General features: G+C 46.6%; 6 protein-coding genes across 10 annotated transcripts; 2 read left to right on the top strand and 4 right to left on the bottom strand.

Annotated features, from left to right (window-relative positions):
- Positions 1 to 1,488: 1,488 nt before the first annotated feature.
- On the bottom strand, positions 1,489 to 5,397 carry LOC105695071 (UNC93-like protein MFSD11). 2 transcript variants are annotated; one of them, XM_012416333.2, is made up of 3 exons: positions 5,042 to 5,397; positions 4,675 to 4,890; positions 1,489 to 3,788 (listed from the first exon to the last, which is right to left on the bottom strand). In XM_012416333.2, the coding sequence occupies exons 2-3, from the start codon at positions 4,765 to 4,767 to the stop codon at positions 2,502 to 2,504; spliced, it is 1,380 nt and encodes a 459-aa protein (XP_012271756.1). In that variant the 5' UTR covers positions 4,768 to 4,890; positions 5,042 to 5,397; the 3' UTR covers positions 1,489 to 2,501. The 2 variants fall into 2 exon arrangements, with proteins under 2 accessions (XP_012271756.1, XP_012271755.1); XM_012416332.1 differs by lacking the exon at positions 5,042 to 5,397 and having other exon boundaries at positions 4,675 to 5,032.
- A 233-nt stretch (positions 5,398 to 5,630) lies between these two features.
- LOC105695070 (rho GTPase-activating protein 44) lies at positions 5,631 to 11,626 on the top strand. 4 transcript variants are annotated; one of them, XR_002762339.1, is made up of 10 exons: positions 5,631 to 6,102; positions 6,551 to 6,704; positions 6,968 to 7,256; positions 7,328 to 7,552; positions 7,634 to 7,931; positions 8,259 to 8,498; positions 8,598 to 9,424; positions 9,510 to 9,712; positions 9,828 to 10,185; positions 10,267 to 10,318. XR_002762339.1 is itself a non-coding variant. In XM_012416330.2 (10 exons), the coding sequence occupies exons 1-10, from the start codon at positions 6,050 to 6,052 to the stop codon at positions 10,606 to 10,608; spliced, it is 2,679 nt and encodes an 892-aa protein (XP_012271753.1). In that variant the 5' UTR covers positions 5,631 to 6,049; the 3' UTR covers positions 10,609 to 11,626. The 4 variants fall into 4 exon arrangements, 3 of the variants coding, with proteins under 3 accessions (XP_012271753.1, XP_012271751.1, XP_012271754.1); XM_012416330.2 differs by having other exon boundaries at positions 10,138 to 10,185; positions 10,267 to 11,626; XM_012416328.2 differs by having other exon boundaries at positions 10,138 to 11,626.
- Positions 11,627 to 11,647: 21 nt separating this feature from the next.
- LOC105695073 (acyl-CoA-binding domain-containing protein 6) lies at positions 11,648 to 12,477 on the bottom strand. The gene has a single exon (XM_012416335.2). The coding sequence runs from the start codon at positions 12,450 to 12,452 to the stop codon at positions 11,727 to 11,729; it is 726 nt and encodes a 241-aa protein (XP_012271758.1). The 5' UTR covers positions 12,453 to 12,477; the 3' UTR covers positions 11,648 to 11,726.
- Positions 12,439 to 12,750, bottom strand: LOC105695074 (SRA stem-loop-interacting RNA-binding protein, mitochondrial). Its single transcript, XM_012416336.1, has one exon. It carries the CDS (start codon positions 12,726 to 12,728, stop codon positions 12,477 to 12,479), a length of 252 nt encoding a protein of 83 aa, XP_012271759.1. The 5' UTR covers positions 12,729 to 12,750; the 3' UTR covers positions 12,439 to 12,476.
- LOC105695072 (methyltransferase-like protein 23) lies at positions 12,712 to 13,980 on the bottom strand. The gene is made up of 2 exons (XM_012416334.2): positions 13,644 to 13,980; positions 12,712 to 13,330 (listed from the first exon to the last, which is right to left on the bottom strand). The coding sequence occupies exons 1-2, from the start codon at positions 13,806 to 13,808 to the stop codon at positions 12,746 to 12,748; spliced, it is 750 nt and encodes a 249-aa protein (XP_012271757.1). The 5' UTR covers positions 13,809 to 13,980; the 3' UTR covers positions 12,712 to 12,745.
- A 785-nt stretch (positions 13,981 to 14,765) lies between these two features.
- LOC105695183 (NAD-dependent protein deacetylase sirtuin-7) lies at positions 14,766 to 17,859 on the top strand. The gene is made up of 4 exons (XM_012416534.2): positions 14,766 to 15,054; positions 15,206 to 15,303; positions 15,391 to 15,606; positions 15,684 to 17,859. The coding sequence occupies exons 1-4, from the start codon at positions 14,956 to 14,958 to the stop codon at positions 16,885 to 16,887; spliced, it is 1,617 nt and encodes a 538-aa protein (XP_012271957.1). The 5' UTR covers positions 14,766 to 14,955; the 3' UTR covers positions 16,888 to 17,859.
- Positions 17,860 to 18,964: the final 1,105 nt, after the last annotated feature.

Here is an 18,964-nt window from a genome sequence, read left to right on the forward strand (position 1 = left end):
CACCCTGAAACGGACCGAGTCCGGTGACATAATGGCGCGGCGCGCGAGGACAAGGCTCGTTGGCTCGGCTTCGAGTCGCTGGAAAATCGAAAACTAGCCTCTCTTATTCCTGCGGAATGCTAAGCGTACTCGGCACTCGAGACACCCGGATCCCGAATCCTTGACAGGGACCCCCCTCGAGCTACCCGCCGAACCGTATACGAAGCGAAGGGTAACGTGCGATCCGAGAGCCGGGGAGATTTATTCTCCGAATCGATTTAATAACTCGAGGTGTAATAACGCGCGCGTAGACGTGCGCTCACGTATGCGAGACGAATCGTAAGCCAAGATACGACCGCTTCCTCGAATTTCTGCTAAATATGCGTTCGGTTCGGAGTTTACGGCTAGGATAATGCTGCTGCATAATGCCGTGTAATGTAGCCTTGGTTTCTCGTTCCCCATCGACTGTACCGAGGAATTCCGAGCCGATCCTTCCGGTTCTTCGGTTCCGGACCGCTAAAAAACATCAATGTGTTTACATGCATTCCGAGGATGCACCGCTATCAATATGAGTATACATATAAATATATATGCGGGTCAACGTTAACTCTAGCTTGTCGCGATCTAATTTCACATAAGACCGTGAGATCCCTTCGATAAGGCTTCCAAAAAAGTCCCACAAACACGTGAAAGTCACGCTAAAACTTTAAAAAATATGTTGAGCATTTCCTGCGCGAATTTAGGTTAGGTCCCGAATTTTATCTTACCAATTATTGAAGAGAGCACAAACGCGATTGAAATAAAGTGATCGACAATTAACTGGGAGTACATACAATTAAGGATTTCGGAACATTGCGGCGTGCTGTAAGCTTGGACCATAAATATCTAGATCTCGCATAGCAGTGAAAGGAGTAAACTCGAATACCACGTGAGCCGACGACGCTTGACCAAATCAAATTCTAGACCGTGTGTGTGTAGCCGCTTTGCAGTGGAAGGGGTAAGCGAACGTGCACGTAAGCCGGCAACTCATCCACGCAGTTAAAGCCATTCCGCTTACTGAAAATCTGAGTGGGAGATTTTGATAGCGGGAAACTGACCAGCGCCATCCGATGGAAATGCAAGGAAACTAGGCAAAGACACGGAAATTTCTGTTTTGTCGGTACAGTTAAGATTCGAGGTTAAATCGTTCACGTTTGGAAAGGACAATTTAAGTGAAAGGGCCGAATTTGGAGGAAAGTATTATTTACAGAGGAAAAAAAAATCGTAGACTAATGTAACGAGATACTGTTACGGCACGTAGAAACGTTTCGGTGGCGCCATCTTACATGTAAAAAGAAGAATCTTGTCATTGCGAGTCTGCTCGCAAGGATAAGCAAAGATTTCTTCCTTTTCGCATTATACAAAGACCGTTACCTATCCCGGTGCGCATGTAAGAAATATGAAGTGCCATAATTGGCACGCACAGATAAAACGTCCATCGATGAGCAGAGTAGGTTCAGAACGACCAACTAGTTAAATAACAATTGTATTTCACGTATGAAAACGGTAGATATAAATCTATCACCATGGATAATAACACTTTGCATTGCTCTTAACGATTTGACTTTGCATTGGCTATGGGATCACTGCTTATATTCCCTCCCCCCTGTCGAGCAGAGATACATCATTTAAAAAGTTATCTGGTTATGAATAGTAAAAATCGTATTCGATTCTACCAGATATTTAATATCTGATCAGGATATAAAACCAATCATATGTCACCCTTCATAATATGCTTCGATCGTGGAGGGTAATGTTTATAAAAATGTTTACAGACGGTATAAAGAGCCAGGTCGCTCTCCTAAAAAACTTGAGACTACTTGATAATTTACGTTAACAATTGCAAGAACAGGAAAGCAAACCACTTCCTGGAACAGCAATTCTGGTACAGAATTTTACAAACAGTCAACCGAAGTTCCTTAAAAGATTATGGGGCTAATTTTCGCCTTAAATGCACAATTGATTTCTAAACTTCTAAACCAAAATGCTCGAGATACTCCAGAAATGTCCCTTTCGCTCACTTAACGAGACCAAGTCTTCTGGTAATTGCACTGGACCTTAAACATACATCACTTAAGAAACTAAAACCTGGCAGTACACTGTAATAAGGAAATAATTATATTAACATCTGCATTCGGTCATTAATACATTAGTAAAAGAAACATGTATATCTGTCCTTAAAATTCCCTTGTTGCAAGAGATCCTTGATGTTTTGAGGTTAGCAACAAGTACTTGATATCCATTGAATTAAGAGAAATCGTAAGGCGTTTAACTAGAAGTAATTCCTGCACTATAACTAACCTGATCCAGATCATCAATACGCGTAATGGCCATGAATCGATGACCGTTCCCAATGCTAAAACCCTAATATAGGTTAAAGTCGCATGTAGTTACCAGTGCCCAGGGATTCATACCGAGAGACAGATATCACACTTAACTGAAAGCATTTCCGGTCATGTTGTCAAAGGTTAGATTCTGGCAGATCATTCTTCTACAAATGTAACATTAACAATGGGGTCAACATTGATAGGCTCTTCGATGTTGGATTTCTTTCCTCTGCGCTCCACCAAGCAAAATGTGACAGTGCCTAGAATAAGCATACAGAGAAGAATTCCTAGTTGAGGATGCAGACCGACATGATTGCTGTAATAAAAACTAACAGCTGCTGCGATCGATTGACAGAATTTGAACAAAGCAAACGCTGAGGCACTGTCATCACTATAAAGGATTCCAAGGAGAGAATAAATCTGAGTATTGAAGCAGGCATCACCAAAGCCCAAGCAGACCGCACCGATCATGGCTAGGGTTGCAGAGGGCTGGATAAAGCCAATGTCATCGGTGCTCTCAAAAAGTGCGTTGTTTGGCAAATTTAAGAAGATCGATATAAAAGCAACTACGTGTACAAGAAAACCGGTGACAACGACAGGCATGCCTTTGCACCAAATGGTTTTGGCAGCCAGAATACCGAAAAGAGCTCCTCCAACTACCTCCCCGACACCTGTGCAGATGCCCGAGAGGCCCACAAGACTCTGTGGATCCTTACTGATGTTTTTAGTGAAGCCTACGCTAGACGAGTACACGCTGGAGAAGAAGGTTAAGACCAGACCAGTATAGAGAAACGTCATTACCAGCATAAGCATTTTTGAGGTTAGCAGGAGACTGAGTGCTTTTCTAAATGCATGCCACGCAGCAGGAAGTGGTTTCTCCTTAACAGGCTCTGGGATCTGAAGCTCCTTGTCGGCGCTAGAGACTCCTTCTGCTTCTCCGAGAGCCAGCTTTGGGGGAGACTTGCCCATTCCGGCAAGCACTGCAGTTCCCGCGACAGCCAGGCCTGTCAACACCCAGAAGACCAGATTCCTCTTTGAGGCTTCTATCGTGGGCCCAGTGAACATATAGTAAACAAAGAGGTTCCCCACAAAAAGGGACATTTCAAAGATCGCCCAGAACATGCCAGCATTCCTTGACATGGTCTCTGAGTCGCTGTTGTCTGTCAAATACTGGCCATGGCCGGTCCATACCAGGGCTGCTCCGATACCCAGGATCACTGAGGCTGTATATAGGAACCCAGTGTTCGGATAAAGAAAGGATGCTATGAAGAAGACGTAGCAGCAGGCTCCAGTTAAAATCGACACTCGGGGACCCGTCACCGAGATGAAAGACGGTGTAAGCCAGTTGCAGGTTGCAAAGGTTGTGTAAATTATTCCCAGGCTGACATATCCATCTCCGGTAAAGCTTGAGTCATCCAGAGCCACGCTGTCCAGGATGACTTTCTGAGGAAATGAGTGTCAATTAAATTTCCTACATATGTAAACTTTTCAATGTAAGGGATCAATACTCCCCTTCTATCGTAATTAGTTTTTTAGAACTATTTTAATATTATAACATATATGTTTATTTCATCATCTCGGCACAACTAGTTAGGAAAATTATATGATATAACACTCTGACATCAGCGATAGAAATTAGGAGTAACTTTGGAAGAAAATTACCAAGTACGTATAAAACAAAGGTTACAGATTTTTCTGCTTTCTCCTCAGAAACAGTAAATGAGGTTATTCTCTGAAGAATTTCCTTATTATTGAGCAATCGATAAGAATTCAATGTATACCAATGACCGAGTTCAACAGACAGGTAACTGTTTTTTCTTATCGGGATTACCTCATTTGTTACACAAAGCAACATGCTACTCTTTAAAGTGCCCGATAAGATCGTTCTCACCTTGGACAGATTATCATTGGTCTTGCTCGCTTCATATGTATCGTAGTTTTAATGTCTCCTATATGGTAATCTGCAATATCTCAGAGTACGAAGAGAGAAATGCTCTTGATTCTTTTATTTACCTCAGAAGGCTGCTGATAAAATACATGCAAGAGTACCTACTCGATGAGCATTGCAACCATGCATTAAATACTGTTTCGTAACAAGTCAAGTTAATGTAGAAAAATTCAAGTAACTATAAAATATAAAAGAATACATAGTTTATATTCATAAAAACGTATGTAAAATTAAGTCAATATACCCCCTTTAACTCACGAGATTAAAGCATCCATGCAACAGGTGTTTACAGAAATTCCATCGCTTGACGCAGAGATACTCGACCCGAGTGCCATAAGAACGCATACAAATTCGCAAGAAAAAGTACGTAAGGCAACTCACCTCTATATTGCTCATTGTTTGAAACGCGGTGAAGAGCAACATGAAGCCCCAACTAAGAGTCGAAACATTCAAAAATCGCTTCTCGCAGATCATGGTTGCGGAATGGCGAGACGAGACGTGGAACGGGTGGCGACAACTGGACCACAGTACCGCGTTCCTCGCGGAGTCCTCGATCCGGTGTTATCTCTATTTAATTACGTCGACGATGCTCCCCAGCTGTGTATTAAATTTTTCCCAATAAGACGTTCGCATCCCACGAAAAAAGACAAGAATCTGCTAATGATACCGACATCGCGCGCACATCCCACGAATAAGCACCGTCCGTACCAAGCACACGTTATTACGTGTGTTCGGTCAAAATGCTTACTGTTTTGTAGTGTAGAAACTGTGTGGTATGTATATGCATCCATACACATGCTATGCCAACACGTGGAATTTCCGAAGACGAGACGGGCACCGCCATCTTCGTCAATTGCCCAGAAACTGCATAATGAGTTACGAGTAGAAACGTTTCACCACGAACAATCTAGCACCGTTATACCGTTCGTTGATATACCAGATTTACCGTGAGAAATTGTCGCGGCATTTCGCGGCGACAAAATTATATGCTGACCATACGCGCGTAGTTTAACATAGTGAAACGCGGTTATAAGATAGCGACCCGAGGGTTTAATCCAATCGAGTGAAAATGCTAAAAGTGAACACCTCCCGCGATTCTGTAACTTTCACTATGGTGAAAATGTAAGATACACGGGGGAGGGGGAGGGGTTAATCGAAATCGAGCTTGCTGCACTTGTTGGTAGAAGGTGTTAAAATATGTTAAGGCGAGCTGCCCATGAGCCGTTTCAGTGTGCGCTTCTAGATTCGTCGGCTATCGAGGTGGCAGCACCTTCCAATAGCTACAAAATACGGACCGTTTCTGCTGATTCTCCGGTCGTGCCTTTTTACAGAACTTTGTGGTCACATACCGGCTCGGTTGGCGTTCACATTCGTTTCCGTCAGTGTCGTCGGCACCAGGGGAAAAAGTGAGATCACCGTGTGTGCGATTATGACGAATCCTGGTTACGGAGGTGCGGTCGGTACTTCGCAGGGCCTAGAATTGACGTCGGATTTAGGTGTGGAAAGGGGCTCGATAAGCCGCCGTCGTCGCCGTAATCGGTAAAAGTCGCGCTCTCGGTGGAGCAGCCTGGAATATGTCGATTCTCTAGAGAGATAAGCGCGGATCGAGTCGGGTGTTTCCAACGGAAGGCGCCGTGCCCGATTGGCCGGTCGCAAGGGTCGTGGTGGGTGCAACGGGTGCGCAGGTGGACACGGTGTGTCGCGACCGTTCGCGAGGAACTAGAGAGATCGCCAAGTGTCAAACGTCGAGGTGACCATGAAGAAACAATTTTTTAGGGTGAAGCAGCTCGCCGATCAAACGTTCTCCAGGTAATGACTAATTAATTCTGCCTCGAAGCGCCGGAATATTACTCAATGTCGAGGTTAGTAGCACGCATTTTTCGAGGTTGAGGGTTAGGTATCCCTGTCGCGTCGACGACGTCTTCGACGTGGTTTCCTCACGGATTCTGTTGCGCAGTCGCGTTCTGTCCTTCCAATGGATCGTTCACTAGGGATAAATTTATTTTTAGGATATTTGTAACGTTACCGAGTACAGGAGTCCCTGCTGAGCACTTGTCTTGATAAAGGTTATCGACTGGTCATACTGCACAGAGATCTATTTTCATGCCGGGGTTCGATGTGAATCAGATCGAAAGAATGTTGCATGCATTGCTTAGAGAGAGGATTCGATATAGATGGTTGTTGGAAGATCCACTTGTTCGTGATTTGTGTAACCTTGCTTTAATGGTTAACAAATTATACGAGTGGTTGGTTCCAGAGCGGGAAAAACAGAAGTCTTAACGGATGACCTGCAAGCTGCGGATAAGCACGTGGAACAGATCAGAGCAGCACTTATTGGACTCAGTAAACGACTTGGAAACCCACCGAATCAGGCAGTAGCACAAGATCCTGCACATAAAGAGAAACGCCTGGTAAGTAATATCGGTATCAAAGGAAATTCAGTTGCCTGTTTCAAAGGTTAGTTTTTAAGCTTCGTCTTTTATTTCACAATGTTTGGCTACAGGGATTAGTCAAACCGGGCGTTGCCTGTAATCATTTGGACGATTATCTACTGATACCTTGTCTTTAATCGAAGGAAATGATTTTGCTCGGTGATATGAAATACATGTACTATGACTTCTACGGTGGAATGAATATTCCAATGTATGAGTAATGGGGAATTTCTTATGTACAGAAAAAATGTCCAGAATACATTCTCGGTCAGACGATGCTAGAGAATGCAGGTGACGAGGGCCTGATGAGTTTTGCCCTTTTGGAATGTGGAAGGGCACAGGTGGCATTGGCTCAGGAGACAATGGATCACGAATCCAAGGTGGAGCAGTATGTCGCTGCTCCTCTACAGCACATCTTAGAGACAGATGTGCCAAACATCTTGAAGCACAAAAGAAACCTGGCTAGGCTTACCCTGGACATGGACAGCGCGAGGACCCGATACCAGCAAGCCAGCAAGCACAGTGCTGGAGGTATTCGAAGACCATAAGATAACCTGACCTCTCCTATTGTAATCGGTACGTGACAAAAATCTTTTCAAAAGGTGCGGGCGCCACGAAGGTCGACAGCTTGCGGGAGGAATTGGAGGAGGCCGAGGCCAAGGTCGAGCAGTGTCGCGATCAACTAGCTGCAGACATGTTTCAACTATTGTCTCGGGAGACCGAATTGGCGCAGACCGTTATTCAGTATGTCAAGTTACAAAGGGCCTACCACGAGAGTGCTTTACACTGCCTGGAAGAGCTGATCCCAGGCCTAGAGAGTTACATCAGTAAGCATCATCTCTGATTTTATCGAGATACATATTAATGGTATGATTTATCCCTAATTATTTCTCCGATGGCATCGGTAGATGACAACGAGATGAAACCAGTGTACGGTTACCCTTTGGAGGAGCATCTGCGAGTGACCAACAGAAAAATCGCGCTGCCCATTCAGTTGTGCGTCTCCGCGTTATTACGACTTGGCATGGAAGAAGAGGGCCTTTTTCGAATAGCTGGTGGAGCATCGAAGCTACGTAGGATCAAGCTGAGCCTCGATGCCTGCTGCCTGACTCTGCCTACGGCACTGGAGTACAAGGATCCCCACGTAGTGGCAGGTGCTCTGAAATCCTACCTCCGAGAGCTGCCGGAGCCTCTTCTCACGTTCAAGTAAGGAGGCAGTATCAATTAAACGTTATTTCTCGTCTCCTGTGAGTCAAGCCATCGGAGGGCCATGGTTCCGTCGGCAGATATTACAAACATCCGACAGGCTGTAATTCTCATAGGAACCCACCTAGGGGTAGGCAAAGTAAATAGGTAACGGGCCTTATTACTGTTTATTGTACAATGAAACTTTAAGCGGTAGCTCGTTGGACGAGGCGAGGCCTTCAATTGGTTTGACCTCGGGAGCGAGTCTCGCTGATTTGTAAACTACCTCGATGGGTGTACAAACTCCCTCTGAAGAGCATGAAATTATTTTGGCTTAACCTAATTCAGGTTGTATCCAGAATGGATGGCGGCTGCAAAAATCACCCAAAACGACTTTAGGCTCAGGGCCCTTTGGGAGGTCCTTCACAAACTGCCACCCTCGAACCTAGAAAACCTCAGGTTCCTCATAAAGTTTCTGGCGGTCCTCACAAAAAATCAGGACGTAAATAAAATGTCCCCGCAAAACATCGCCATCGTCATCGCCCCGAACTTGATCTGGAGCCCTCAGGAGGATGTGAACACCATGGTGTAAGGATGCACTTATCCATAGATTACCTTCGATGTAACGTTACGACTTCTCAAGGACTGGGTCTCTGCAAGTGCAATCTAATTTGTCCGCTTTCCTAGGATGAACATGAGCACCGCTAACAACTCTAGTCTTATTGTGGACCAGCTGATCACGTACGCCGACTGGTTCTTCCCGGGGGAGGTAGACTTCGACCGTGACTTGGACATCGGTATCGTGAACGGCTCGGAGAACCAATTGGTAGGAATGCGCCGGGCAGTCTCGAACAGCAGCCTGAGTGACCATGGGGAGAGTCCTCCCCAGGGGAGTCCCAAACCGGCCACCCGGAGGAAAAATAAGCCGGCCCCTACACCTCCAGGAAACACCCCTGACAAGCAGGAGAGGAGATGTGACGACAAACCCCCGCCAGCCCCGGACAAACCCCCGAGACCTTTGACAACCATCCCGCTGACGAGATCTGCCCATAAACCCGCGAGACAGGACCAGGAAACGACGATGGCTCCTACCAAGGAGCACGTCGCGGCCCTCCGAGAAATCAGGTCGGACACGTCGGAGGGAGTTCCGGAGGTCGACGGGAAGCCTTTGGGATTCGAAATCGTTGCCGAGGACTCCTCGGCCTCGGAGGTCCTGGAACGTTTCTCGGAAGTCAAAATGCCCCAGGAGTCACCGAAAAGCGACTCGAGAGTGGAGAGGCACGACCTGGACCGCAAAAACAGCCCACCGATTGGCTTTGAAGGTCTCGTTCCTAGAAGCATTTCAGAGAATCCTCAGAACAAGGCAATCCTTGGGGACTCGCAAGACTCCGGAGATCCTGGGGCCAAAGCGAAGCCTGTGCCTGCCGAGAAACCGTCGCCGTCCACCTTGGAGAGAAGAAGAGTGCCTGTAGCTGCGCCTAGAAGTGTCACCAATGTTATTCATCATAATCCAGGTCCGTGGCTTCAATTAGAAATTGTCGAAACTGATTCTATCCGCAAAAGAATGTGATAACATTTGCTCAATGCCGTTATTTTCAGTTCCTGCTGCCGGCTGCGTTGAAGACGTGGTGGAGCTCCGTAGGAAACCGGAAGACCAAACCGGTATAGTTCCGGGAAACAACAGTACCGATAGGAGCAGCAAACCTGCGGTACCCGAGAGACCTGCAGGTCTCGCAAGGCCAGCAAGTCTGATCAGGCACCAGCATCGCCAGAGCAATGAGAATCTGGACATCGACTCCGGGGTAAGGAATTTGCATAGGTCTACTTAATCCAAATGGTCGGTCTATACCGTCAATTACAATTACCGGAATTTATATTAACTATATTGATGAAATTCTCGTAACGATATTAACAAAGGAAAAGGGCCAGAGCGCGTCCAAAGGCTGGAAGGTGACACGCCGAGTCTCGTAAAATGTTTCACCGCGGTCTGGCATTTTGAAACCACCTTAGCCTCGACTTTTATCCACCTAACGACTATCCAATACCAGCTACGTAGACTGCAAACTTTTAATAGCTTCTAGATTTAAACCAAATTCCTTTTCAGTCCTTTACAACGTGTCAGGAGCATAAACTAGTTTCGCTTGGTTTAAGTCTAGAAGACGAATCGTTTGAAAATGCGACTCTGAATCGCTCAGGCGATTAATAAAAGTGAAATCCGCCCTTTCAGCCCCTAACGTTGGAAAGGGCGCACGTGTACTCGGTGGAGAAGCAACAGGTCAGTATAATACGAGTGCGCGGTGGAGGCGGCCACAGCCCCGCCGAGAGCAATGGCACTGGCTCGGGTTCGATCTTGCAGAGAAGCCCGAGCGTGGGGAGCCGACCCTCCTCGGGGATGGTCCCGGCCTCGGTCCCGGTCCTGGCTCCGATCCCGGGGTCGGCTGTCGCGGATCGTCCCGAGAAGCCTCCACGGCCGGACGCGCCCCGGGAACAGCATACCCGGTCCTCGCACGCGAGGACCCGATCCGAGGGTAACATCGTTGACGTGCAGACTCAGACGGAGGCCACCCAAGGAATGCCGAAGTCGCCGCAACCGGCCTCGCCGAGGTTCCTTCAACGTCCACCTAGGCCCCAGCCGCCTCCGCCGCCCCCGCCCATCGCCGCCAAACTGAGAGCCGAAAACGAGAGTACCAATCTTTAAACCAGGCGAGCTCGGACGATGGAAACGAGGACGAGGTGGAAAGCGACGTAGACCGGTGGAAGCTGAATTTTCAGTTTTAACGCCCAGTTTTGGATGGTTATTGTGGAGGAGGACCAACGAAGACAACGGAGGGTCCCGGCGGGATCCCGAACGATGACGCCGAAGCAAGGGAAATCGAATTCCGCGGCTGGAAGGTCAGCGCAAAAACTAAGCTAACGATAATTCGGAAGAGCGGGAGACGCGAATAGTCTGGATTCACCGAGGTTTGAGAGACAATTGGGACCTCTTAGATATTTTAATGAGCTTTTACCCCATATAACTGGGAGGTCCGGAGGAAGTGGGATCGAGTGCCGGAGCGAAACAATGTTTTCTGTCCCTCGATTCTGGGCATGATCTCTATTTTCGATACGCAGCTAAGCGCACAATACCCGGTGTGCTCGCAAGATGAGAACCGTAAAGATAATTTTTCGACGTTTCTGAGACAGTTTTACTCTGCTATCCTCTACGTAAAAAAGACCTTTGGAATGGTTTCACCGCCTTTGGAGGCCTTTCAATGACAGTGTATTTATTAAGTGCTATTCAAATTAAAGAGAACCGTCGTGCATGAGAAGGAACAGCCAAGTGTCAATCGGGGGCTCGACATGGTCGATCGTGAGTTAATGACGGTTACTTTTATTATAGGTTGTGTAAGTTAACGGCTCGCCCAAAGTGAAATGCAAAGTATAGGTGTCTAAGATTCAAGTTAAAATTCTGAGGTAACCTCGCAAAGCGAGACAAGTCGAGTCGCATATTCCACGTGAGATGCACGTTGCTAGGAATTCCTATTTCTCATTTCCGTTTTTTGTAATGATGTGCCTTTTTATCGAGTTAGGTTATTTTGCATTCGGAGGTTAAGGGACGTTGGTCCGGCGTGGCGCTGATGGCGAAGCACGCATTTACCTAAGGGAAGCTTAGGCTGTGAGTATATCGGAATACTAGAAGACTTATTTGTATATAAAATAAAATGTTTCTCCACTCATCTCGAGATTGTCATACTACGCAATGCCCATCGGGAGGATTTATATTGTCTCGTTTATTACAGAAATCTTATCAAGAGCGAATCTGGCTGGCAAAGTGCACTAACTGTCCTCTGTGAACATCACTGCTAGTTCAGGATCCGCGATGTCTGGAGGTGTCATGCCGTCGTTGTCAGGTAGAATTGCAGCGCCAATGGAGACGAGATACTTTATCACTTCTATATGGGAACACGAGGCAGCATAATGTAGAGGAGTCTGCCCATCGTTATCCCTGACATTTATATCCGCACCACTGTCCACCAGAAGTCTGAAGATCGATACGTGTCCTCGGTCTGCTGCCCAATGTACTGGCAGCATGCCATCCTCGTCACGAACACTAATTTGTTTTGTGTCTTCAGTGAGGGCCTCGTGCACCTTTTCCTCGTTCCCATCCTTAACCCAATCCAGGAGGCCCTTCTCGACATCACGGAGCTCTACATCAGTGTTAGGCATCTTGCTGACAGCAACCCACGTGCCTGATGCACTGTGAGAATTTTCCTCCCATGTTGGGTCCAACTTTTGAACGGCACGTATATAACTGCCCATAGCCACTTCTCGGCTAGTATCTCCGAGGCTGTTCCATGCCTCCCATTTATGCCTTGCCTGCGTTTGGTACCAATTAGGTCTGGGTTCATTACAGGGGCCCATGACTGCTTGCTTATACAACCCGTAAAATCCCAGAAGCTGACCAGAGTCTAATCCAGATACTAGAGACCGCAAATGGTCGGCTGCTCTGTTGAACGTCTCCTCCAAATCTACTACGTTGAAACCCTGGTTATTGTCTGCCATATTAAAGATGTGTAGCAGCTTTTCTTATCTCTCCGATTCGATAACGGCCAGTTGTTTTCCTTCTAGCGTATGCGTCTCATTGATGACTTTAGTGCGCATTTCATCTCCAATGACATACACAAAGCCATAGGACTTACTGAAACCAGTATTATGATCAAAGACAACAACTGCCTCACTCACCTGACCAAACTTTGAAAAGTATTTTTTCACTTCTTTGGTGTTGACGGTCCATGGTAGATTTCTAACAAAGAATTTGTAAACCTTCACACGACCCATGTTATTAGCCTTTAATCTCAACGAATTCTTCGGATATCTAGCAAATGAATTGTATGATCTTGCATCAACTCGTGCACATTTAACCCAGCCTTTGCTCCCAATTCGGCCAGAGGAATGTGGGTACAAGCAAGGCCCCACTTATTCAAAAGATGTTCCAAAGACCAGTCCGCGCTTCTTTCCTGATACGTACATAGGAACTTTGCACTTGGGTTTCTCTCCAAGAGAAACGCAACCGTCACAACAATGTCTTCAAACACCGTTGGCTCGTAGAAACAATCCGAGCCTAATATCAGATCCAATGGACCGATGGAGAATAAGCCCGACAAGAAAAGCCCCCAGGTAATACCTATGACCTTGACTCGTGAGGATACTCCATTCAACTCGCAACTACGTTTTATGTGTTGTAGACTCTTAGGGAAACTGGCCGAATCACTGAGAATAACCGAAGCTCCGCACTTACTCGCAACAATTCCTGGTAACGCAGTACCAGACCCAAGTTCCAAAACCCTCTTTCCGACTAGCTCGTTGCGTTGCTCCCAGAGGAACCACGCGAGAACCGGAGCAGATGGCCAAGTATAGAAGCTGTAACTTGCCTGAAGCAGCTGTAATAATCAAAAGAACAGATATCACCCTATCCTAATTGGTTGCCTATACCCATGGCTATCGTTTCAATTTTTAACGATCGAATCAATAATTCATTTTGCACCCTTAATATTATACAGACAAAAGAGATTAGCAAGAGGGTAAAAATGTCAAAAACTACATTTTAGTCCGTTTTTTTAATACAGAATCTAGTTTCCTTTTTAATTTAGAACGCGATAGTACGTAACGCGGTAGCACCAGGGAACCTTTGATATGTCGAATACAAAATTGCGAGGATTAATTATGTGTTTCCTTGAAAGGCGTAATATATACCTCGGGTATGTAGACTTCCAGAGACTCGTCTTGCTGCTCGTCTTCCGACAATGAGCACGACGTGAAAATGAATTTTTTCACTTGTTCCGAGGCGACTCCATCGGACATTAGGCTGTGCGCTGGTGCACTCGTGTCGAACCAAATGCTCTCCTCTAATCCCGGCATCACTGTACCTGGGGCCCGGCACGTTAATTGCCCCCGGCCCCTCGCATAATTACCAAACACGATGCGCGAGTGATTTAGGAGAGAATCGGTCGCTTCCAGTTGAAAAATTGGATCCTCTATTGTAGAGAGTTGTCCGTAGTATCTGGTAGTATTCCGCGTAAGTATTACGTGCAACACACATGCGTATGTATACAGGCAGGGGCAAGCCTACGTGTAGGAATGGGAGGGGTACGTTGCTTCTGATTTTTCAGCCTTCCTGATTGGCTCGTACAAATATTTACGTCCATGGATTGGCTCTAGAAAGCGGCGCGTAAGTTTGAAAGAAATTTCGATTATTTTTTATAATACATGAGTTGTAAGTTGAACTATTCTGCCCGGTGAAACAGAAGTTCCTTGATCAACATTTTTCTTTCTAGGTGAATCTAATATAAATGATCATAATGAGTTAATGAAATGACACGGTCAATGACGTTTATCTGCGTAATCAAATCTCAGCCAATCAGGTAGGCACAGAGTTCGAAGCTTTTGTGATAGGTCCATGACTTTTTCAGCCGGTTTGCGGGCTACGCAGCTGCCGGTGAATTTTTCTCGCACGTGCGACCATAGTAGCTCAATGGGGAAGGTTGTTCCCTTCAAATTGATCTCTCGAGCGAGTGGCTGCGATTTTCTTTTTCTTTCTTTTGTTCTTTCACTCTCACCAAAAATACAGAATCGACTCCCTGGGCGAACGTTCGTCTTGGGAGATACTAAGAGTTTAAACCGCGTGTAAACCACTTAAACTTCGGTTAACTCGATTTGTGGAATCGTGCCTAATTGAAAAGTGCAGCCATTTTGACTCCCAAGATGGCAGCCAAAATGGCGTCACATCTAGTTTGAGACAGGGTTAATTATAATCGGGTGAAGGGCTTTGGAGTTCATTACACTTCCGATATGACCTCCAAGTGTAATTACCTAAACTATCTCGAATATCGCTATGCCTAATAAATGTAAAACTTGGCTAAGGAAGTCATAAATGAGGGTGGCTTCTGTATTAAAGCAATAGTCCTGGTTCCTTGGAATCTCGTTCATCGGTCACGTGGTACGCGGCGCGGAGCGGGGCTCCCGTCGCATTAAAGACGCTCCTGCGAATTTCTCGTCTTGATTAAAGATGGAGGAGTCTGGTAATGAGAAGTTCCTGTCAAGAAGACGTTCAGCTGCCCTGAAAGCATTTAAGGTCAAAGACGAGCGCGTAGCAACCCTCAAAAAGGTACGATTGCCGCCCTTTTTAATCACTGCCATGGTTATGGCTCCTTTTAATACGATTTCTCGTGGCATTTGGCCGTCACCGACCGGCGATTTTTTTCTACTTTTTAAAGGCATAAACAAACTAGTCTACTATTCTTTTATGTGCCTTACAGATTACGGCTATTCTAAACAAGTCCGAGGAGGGCAGGACCGCCGAAGAGAAGGAGCTACTACTCTCCTGCGTAGATGTGGTCAAGGAGGTTAACTTGAGGTATGGTTTCTTATTGGAACGTGATCCTGTCTGAGACAATATTTTGCAGAAAATTGCAGATGAAAGGTTGCCTTGTTTGTTTTGCAGGCAAGAGAAGAGGCATCGAGTCAAAGCAAGGCTAGAGGAGGTCGAAGATGCTTCAGACATCTTGGAAGAGAAGTGTATGCGGTTGGCTGCGGCAATTGGCAGAGCCAGTTCGCTTGCGGTCTACACAGGAGCTGGTATCAGTACCGCTGCTTCTATTCCGGATTATCGAGGTACTAATGGAGTTTGGACAAGAATGCAACAAGGAAAAGATATTGGGTATGCAATAGAATATACAAGGATTACGTATACGGGATGGCTGAGAATTGTAGAAATAATGTAGGTTTTATTGACAGGAACCATGATCTTAGCCAGGCAGAGCCAACATTGACGCACATGGCTCTGTATGCTCTTTACAAAGCACGAGTCTTAAAACATATTGTTTCTCAAAACTGTGACGGGCTTCATCTACGTAGTGGTATTCCACGTACTTTGCTCTCAGAGGTGCATGGGAACATGTATGTCGAAGTCTGTAGAACCTGTAAGCCGTTCAAAGAGTATTGGAGGCTATTCGATGTAACCGAGAAAACAGCGAGGTATTCTCACGGAACTGGTAGATTCTGTCATAAGTGCAATTCGATTTTGCAAGACTCGATAGTGCACTTTGGAGAAAGAGGCAACCTACCTTGGCCGATCAACTGGAACGGGGCAAGCCGAGCTGCGAAGCAAGCCGACGTGATACTTTGTCTGGGATCCAGTTTAAAGGTCTTGAAAAAGTACCCATGGCTGTGGCAGATGGACAGGCCTGCTCATAAAAGACCTTTGTTGTACATTGTGAATCTCCAGTGGACACCAAAGGATGAGAATGCAGTGTTGAAAATAAATGGCAGATGCGACGAAGTTATGAGAAAGATTATGTCGCATCTTGGTCTTGAAATCCCTGAGTACAATCGAGCAAAGGATCCAATCTTCCATCATGCTATAAGATTGCAACCCGGGGAACAATTGACTACAACGCAGCCCTGTCTGGAGGAGCCAGTCTCCATCGTAGAAAACTCATCGTCCTGTGTGGATTTAAGAGAAGCTCCTAAGAATGAGATCCCTGTAGCGACAATGCCAAAAACCGAAGACTGTGTCTCCCAGATAACGATATCGGAGCCAATGACTGCATATCCTGCCCCGATATTCGCTGCCCTGCCGTTTCTATCAATGGGCTTGCCGTTTCCTCCAATGTATATGTATCCACAACTGACGCCGTTCCTCTATTATCCGTTCGTACAGGTCCCAGCTGTGGCTTTGGAACCACCGAAGTCTGAACCTGCGTGCACTTTCTGCATGGAGAACGAGGGCTCATTGACATGCTTGTTCTATCGGAGGAACGGAGATGATGATCTGGTGATGACGGATCCCCTGTCCTTGGAAAACGAGAATGACTCAAACCTTGAACAGATCCAGGACACCGAAACGTCGTCACTCGACTCCAGAGCTCCGATAGCCAGTGCCAAAAATCCAGGCTGGTTTGGCAAGGGATATCGGAAAGGGTTACGGAAGAAACGGTAGCATCTACTACTTTGTGCAATGCGATGAATCGTGCACGATATTATGCTTCCTATTCTTTTTTTATTTGCCACGGACAAAGCGAACTGCGTCTCCAAGTGTGCAAATGCTTGGACCTTCCACATTGGTGCGGTGCACCAGAGGATGCGTTCTCAAGGACCAGATCCTTACCCTTGGAAGGTCCTTCTCTCGGACCCCTTTGTTTTGTCTTTTCGTACAAAAGAGGTTAAGAAGTCGCGTTACTTTTCAAGCTGGTATAACCAAGCTTTGAGACGCAACCTGCATGTCTGTGGATGCTTATCACACTATCTCACTAGGAAGGCGTAGGAATCTCCAGGAACTTCACTCCCCGAGACTAAAATTCTAGCGTGCGATAACAATACTAATACAATTATTCCCTTAGTGGCGTACAGTGAAAAGTGCATTATTCCAGCAGCTCCTCGACGTAGTTATTCCAAGGGTACGTGGGACATTCGATGGAATCAATATCTCCCATTAAATAGTTTTGTGCCGATGCCTCGTTCGAACCTCTACCTTTCCTGCCAACCGAGAGCCCTCCTGACTGGTGTACAAAGTTACGAGCTAGAGCCATGCCACGTGTCTCCAAACGTCTTATGAATTAGTTTTCTGACACTTCGGGATTTCCGTCAGAAACCACTGTAGAGACCATCGATTGGTCCCTTCGAACCCTATTACTATTAAGTATTGCCAATACATTATTTATTTGTATTTAAAAATGTACACGTATACCGTTCTTACATAGGTACTCGTATCCATGTATCTCCATGTACGTCCAACTAAGTGTGCGTGTGTGTGCGCGCGCGCGTGTGTGTGTATGTATACATATATATATACACACATTATATATATATATATATATCCCGGCCAGAGCTCTGTTTCAAGAGTGTGTACTGCTGCCGTGACAATTATGTAGCAATATACCGTCTGTGAAATTAAACATGTAACGAATGTCAACGGAGGATGAGCTTCCTGGTTGTGGAGGAAAATTGTGCTTGTTTTGCCTACAAGACCTGTGCTCATTATTTATCTTGTTATTTATTTTCACAGCAACGAATGCTGTTGACTCTTCGTGGTGCTCTTGCAGCCATCCTCCGATGCCAAAGTTCCTCCAATGTGACGTTTTAAGCGGGGATTGGTACCAAACCGGAGGAGTCGAAATACATTTCCACGAGCCCATCGGAGAGTAAGAGAGTCGTAGCTTCTTACCCGCTGCCAACGTGACTAAAACGATGAAACCTATCCGTCAAATCTGGTCTTTTCCTTGCCTGTCAATAAATCCTCTACATTCCACAGACCATCATCAGCAGACATTCGGAAGTAGTCAACTTGACTCGTCCTCCAGCTCTCGATCAGGCCTTGAAAAATGTAACGCATCGATTCCAAGCTACGATCGGCTCGACCTTTCCGGCGAGGATCCACCCTCCCCAGGGAGATCATCTCCACTCGGTGAAAACCTACCAGAGGCGAAGGAAGAATCCTCGTCGAACCTCGAACCGGTTGAACTCGATGAACTCCGAGGCCGGCACCGTCCTTTAGCTCGACCCGAGTACACGCAGCCCGTAGAATCGATACCGACTTCAGGGTCGGAGACGGCGGAAGGAGCCGAGACTGGGTGGAAGGGTGGCGTTCGCGTTTACCTTCGAGATCCGAGGTCTCTCCGAGTCGGGGACAGAGAGGACCTCGGGGTCTCCCTCGGGATCTCCCTCGGGATCTCCCTCGGGGTCCTGCGAGATTCAAGGATATCGCGGTACGCCGCTAAGACCGTTCTGGATCGTGCTGGGCCGTCCGCAGTTGACGCCGAAGAGGATCGATGCCACGATGAGGCCCTGGTCTCGTTGCGGATGATTGCTAATGGACCTGGAAGTACCGGTGAGTGCTTGGTTCTCTGGTTCTGTAGCGACTCGGACTCCTGGACGAGAACAGGGACAAGGGTACCGAAGGAACCTCCATAAAGGGGCGAGGTGTGAATCGTTGCCATGGTGACTCCCCGCGGAGACTTGTTTAGGAAGCAGGGCGATCGTTTCGAGGATCGCGGGGGATACCCGGGGACCAGGTGCCG

This window comes from Orussus abietinus, unplaced genomic scaffold (assembly GCF_000612105.2).
Source record: "Orussus abietinus isolate OABI.00-Male unplaced genomic scaffold, Oabi_2.0 scaffold59, whole genome shotgun sequence".
In the NCBI taxonomy this organism is placed as follows: Eukaryota; Metazoa; Arthropoda; class Insecta; order Hymenoptera; family Orussidae; genus Orussus; species Orussus abietinus.

Bases quoted from the DNA above. Each gene is read 5' to 3' on its own strand.
- LOC105695070 (XM_012416328.2), top strand. From the start codon at position 6,050: ATGAAGAAACAATTTTTTAGGGTGAAGCAGCTCGCCGATCAAACGTTC. The intron at 7,257-7,327 runs GTATTCGAAGAC...TCTTTTCAAAAG, and splicing joins CAGCAAGCACAGTGCTGGAG to GTGCGGGCGCCACGAAGGTC. The intron at 9,713-10,137 runs GTAAGGAATTTG...CCGCCCTTTCAG, and splicing joins ATCTGGACATCGACTCCGGG to CCCCTAACGTTGGAAAGGGC.
- LOC105695071 (XM_012416333.2), bottom strand. From the start codon at position 4,767: ATGATCTGCGAGAAGCGATTTTTGAATGTTTCGACTCTTAGTTGGGGC. The intron at 3,789-4,674 runs GTGAGTTGCCTT...TCATTTCCTCAG, and splicing joins AAACAATGAGCAATATAGAG to AAAGTCATCCTGGACAGCGT.
- LOC105695074 (XM_012416336.1), bottom strand. From the start codon at position 12,728: ATGGGTCGTGTGAAGGTTTACAAATTCTTTGTTAGAAATCTACCATGG.
- LOC105695073 (XM_012416335.2), bottom strand. From the start codon at position 12,452: ATGGCAGACAATAACCAGGGTTTCAACGTAGTAGATTTGGAGGAGACG.
- LOC105695183 (XM_012416534.2), top strand. From the start codon at position 14,956: ATGGAGGAGTCTGGTAATGAGAAGTTCCTGTCAAGAAGACGTTCAGCT. The intron at 15,055-15,205 runs GTACGATTGCCG...TGTGCCTTACAG, and splicing joins GCGTAGCAACCCTCAAAAAG to ATTACGGCTATTCTAAACAA. The intron at 15,304-15,390 runs GTATGGTTTCTT...TTTGTTTTGCAG, and splicing joins GTCAAGGAGGTTAACTTGAG to GCAAGAGAAGAGGCATCGAG.
- LOC105695072 (XM_012416334.2), bottom strand. From the start codon at position 13,808: ATGCCGGGATTAGAGGAGAGCATTTGGTTCGACACGAGTGCACCAGCG. The intron at 13,331-13,643 runs GTATATATTACG...TGATTATTACAG, and splicing joins TGGAAGTCTACATACCCGAG to CTGCTTCAGGCAAGTTACAG.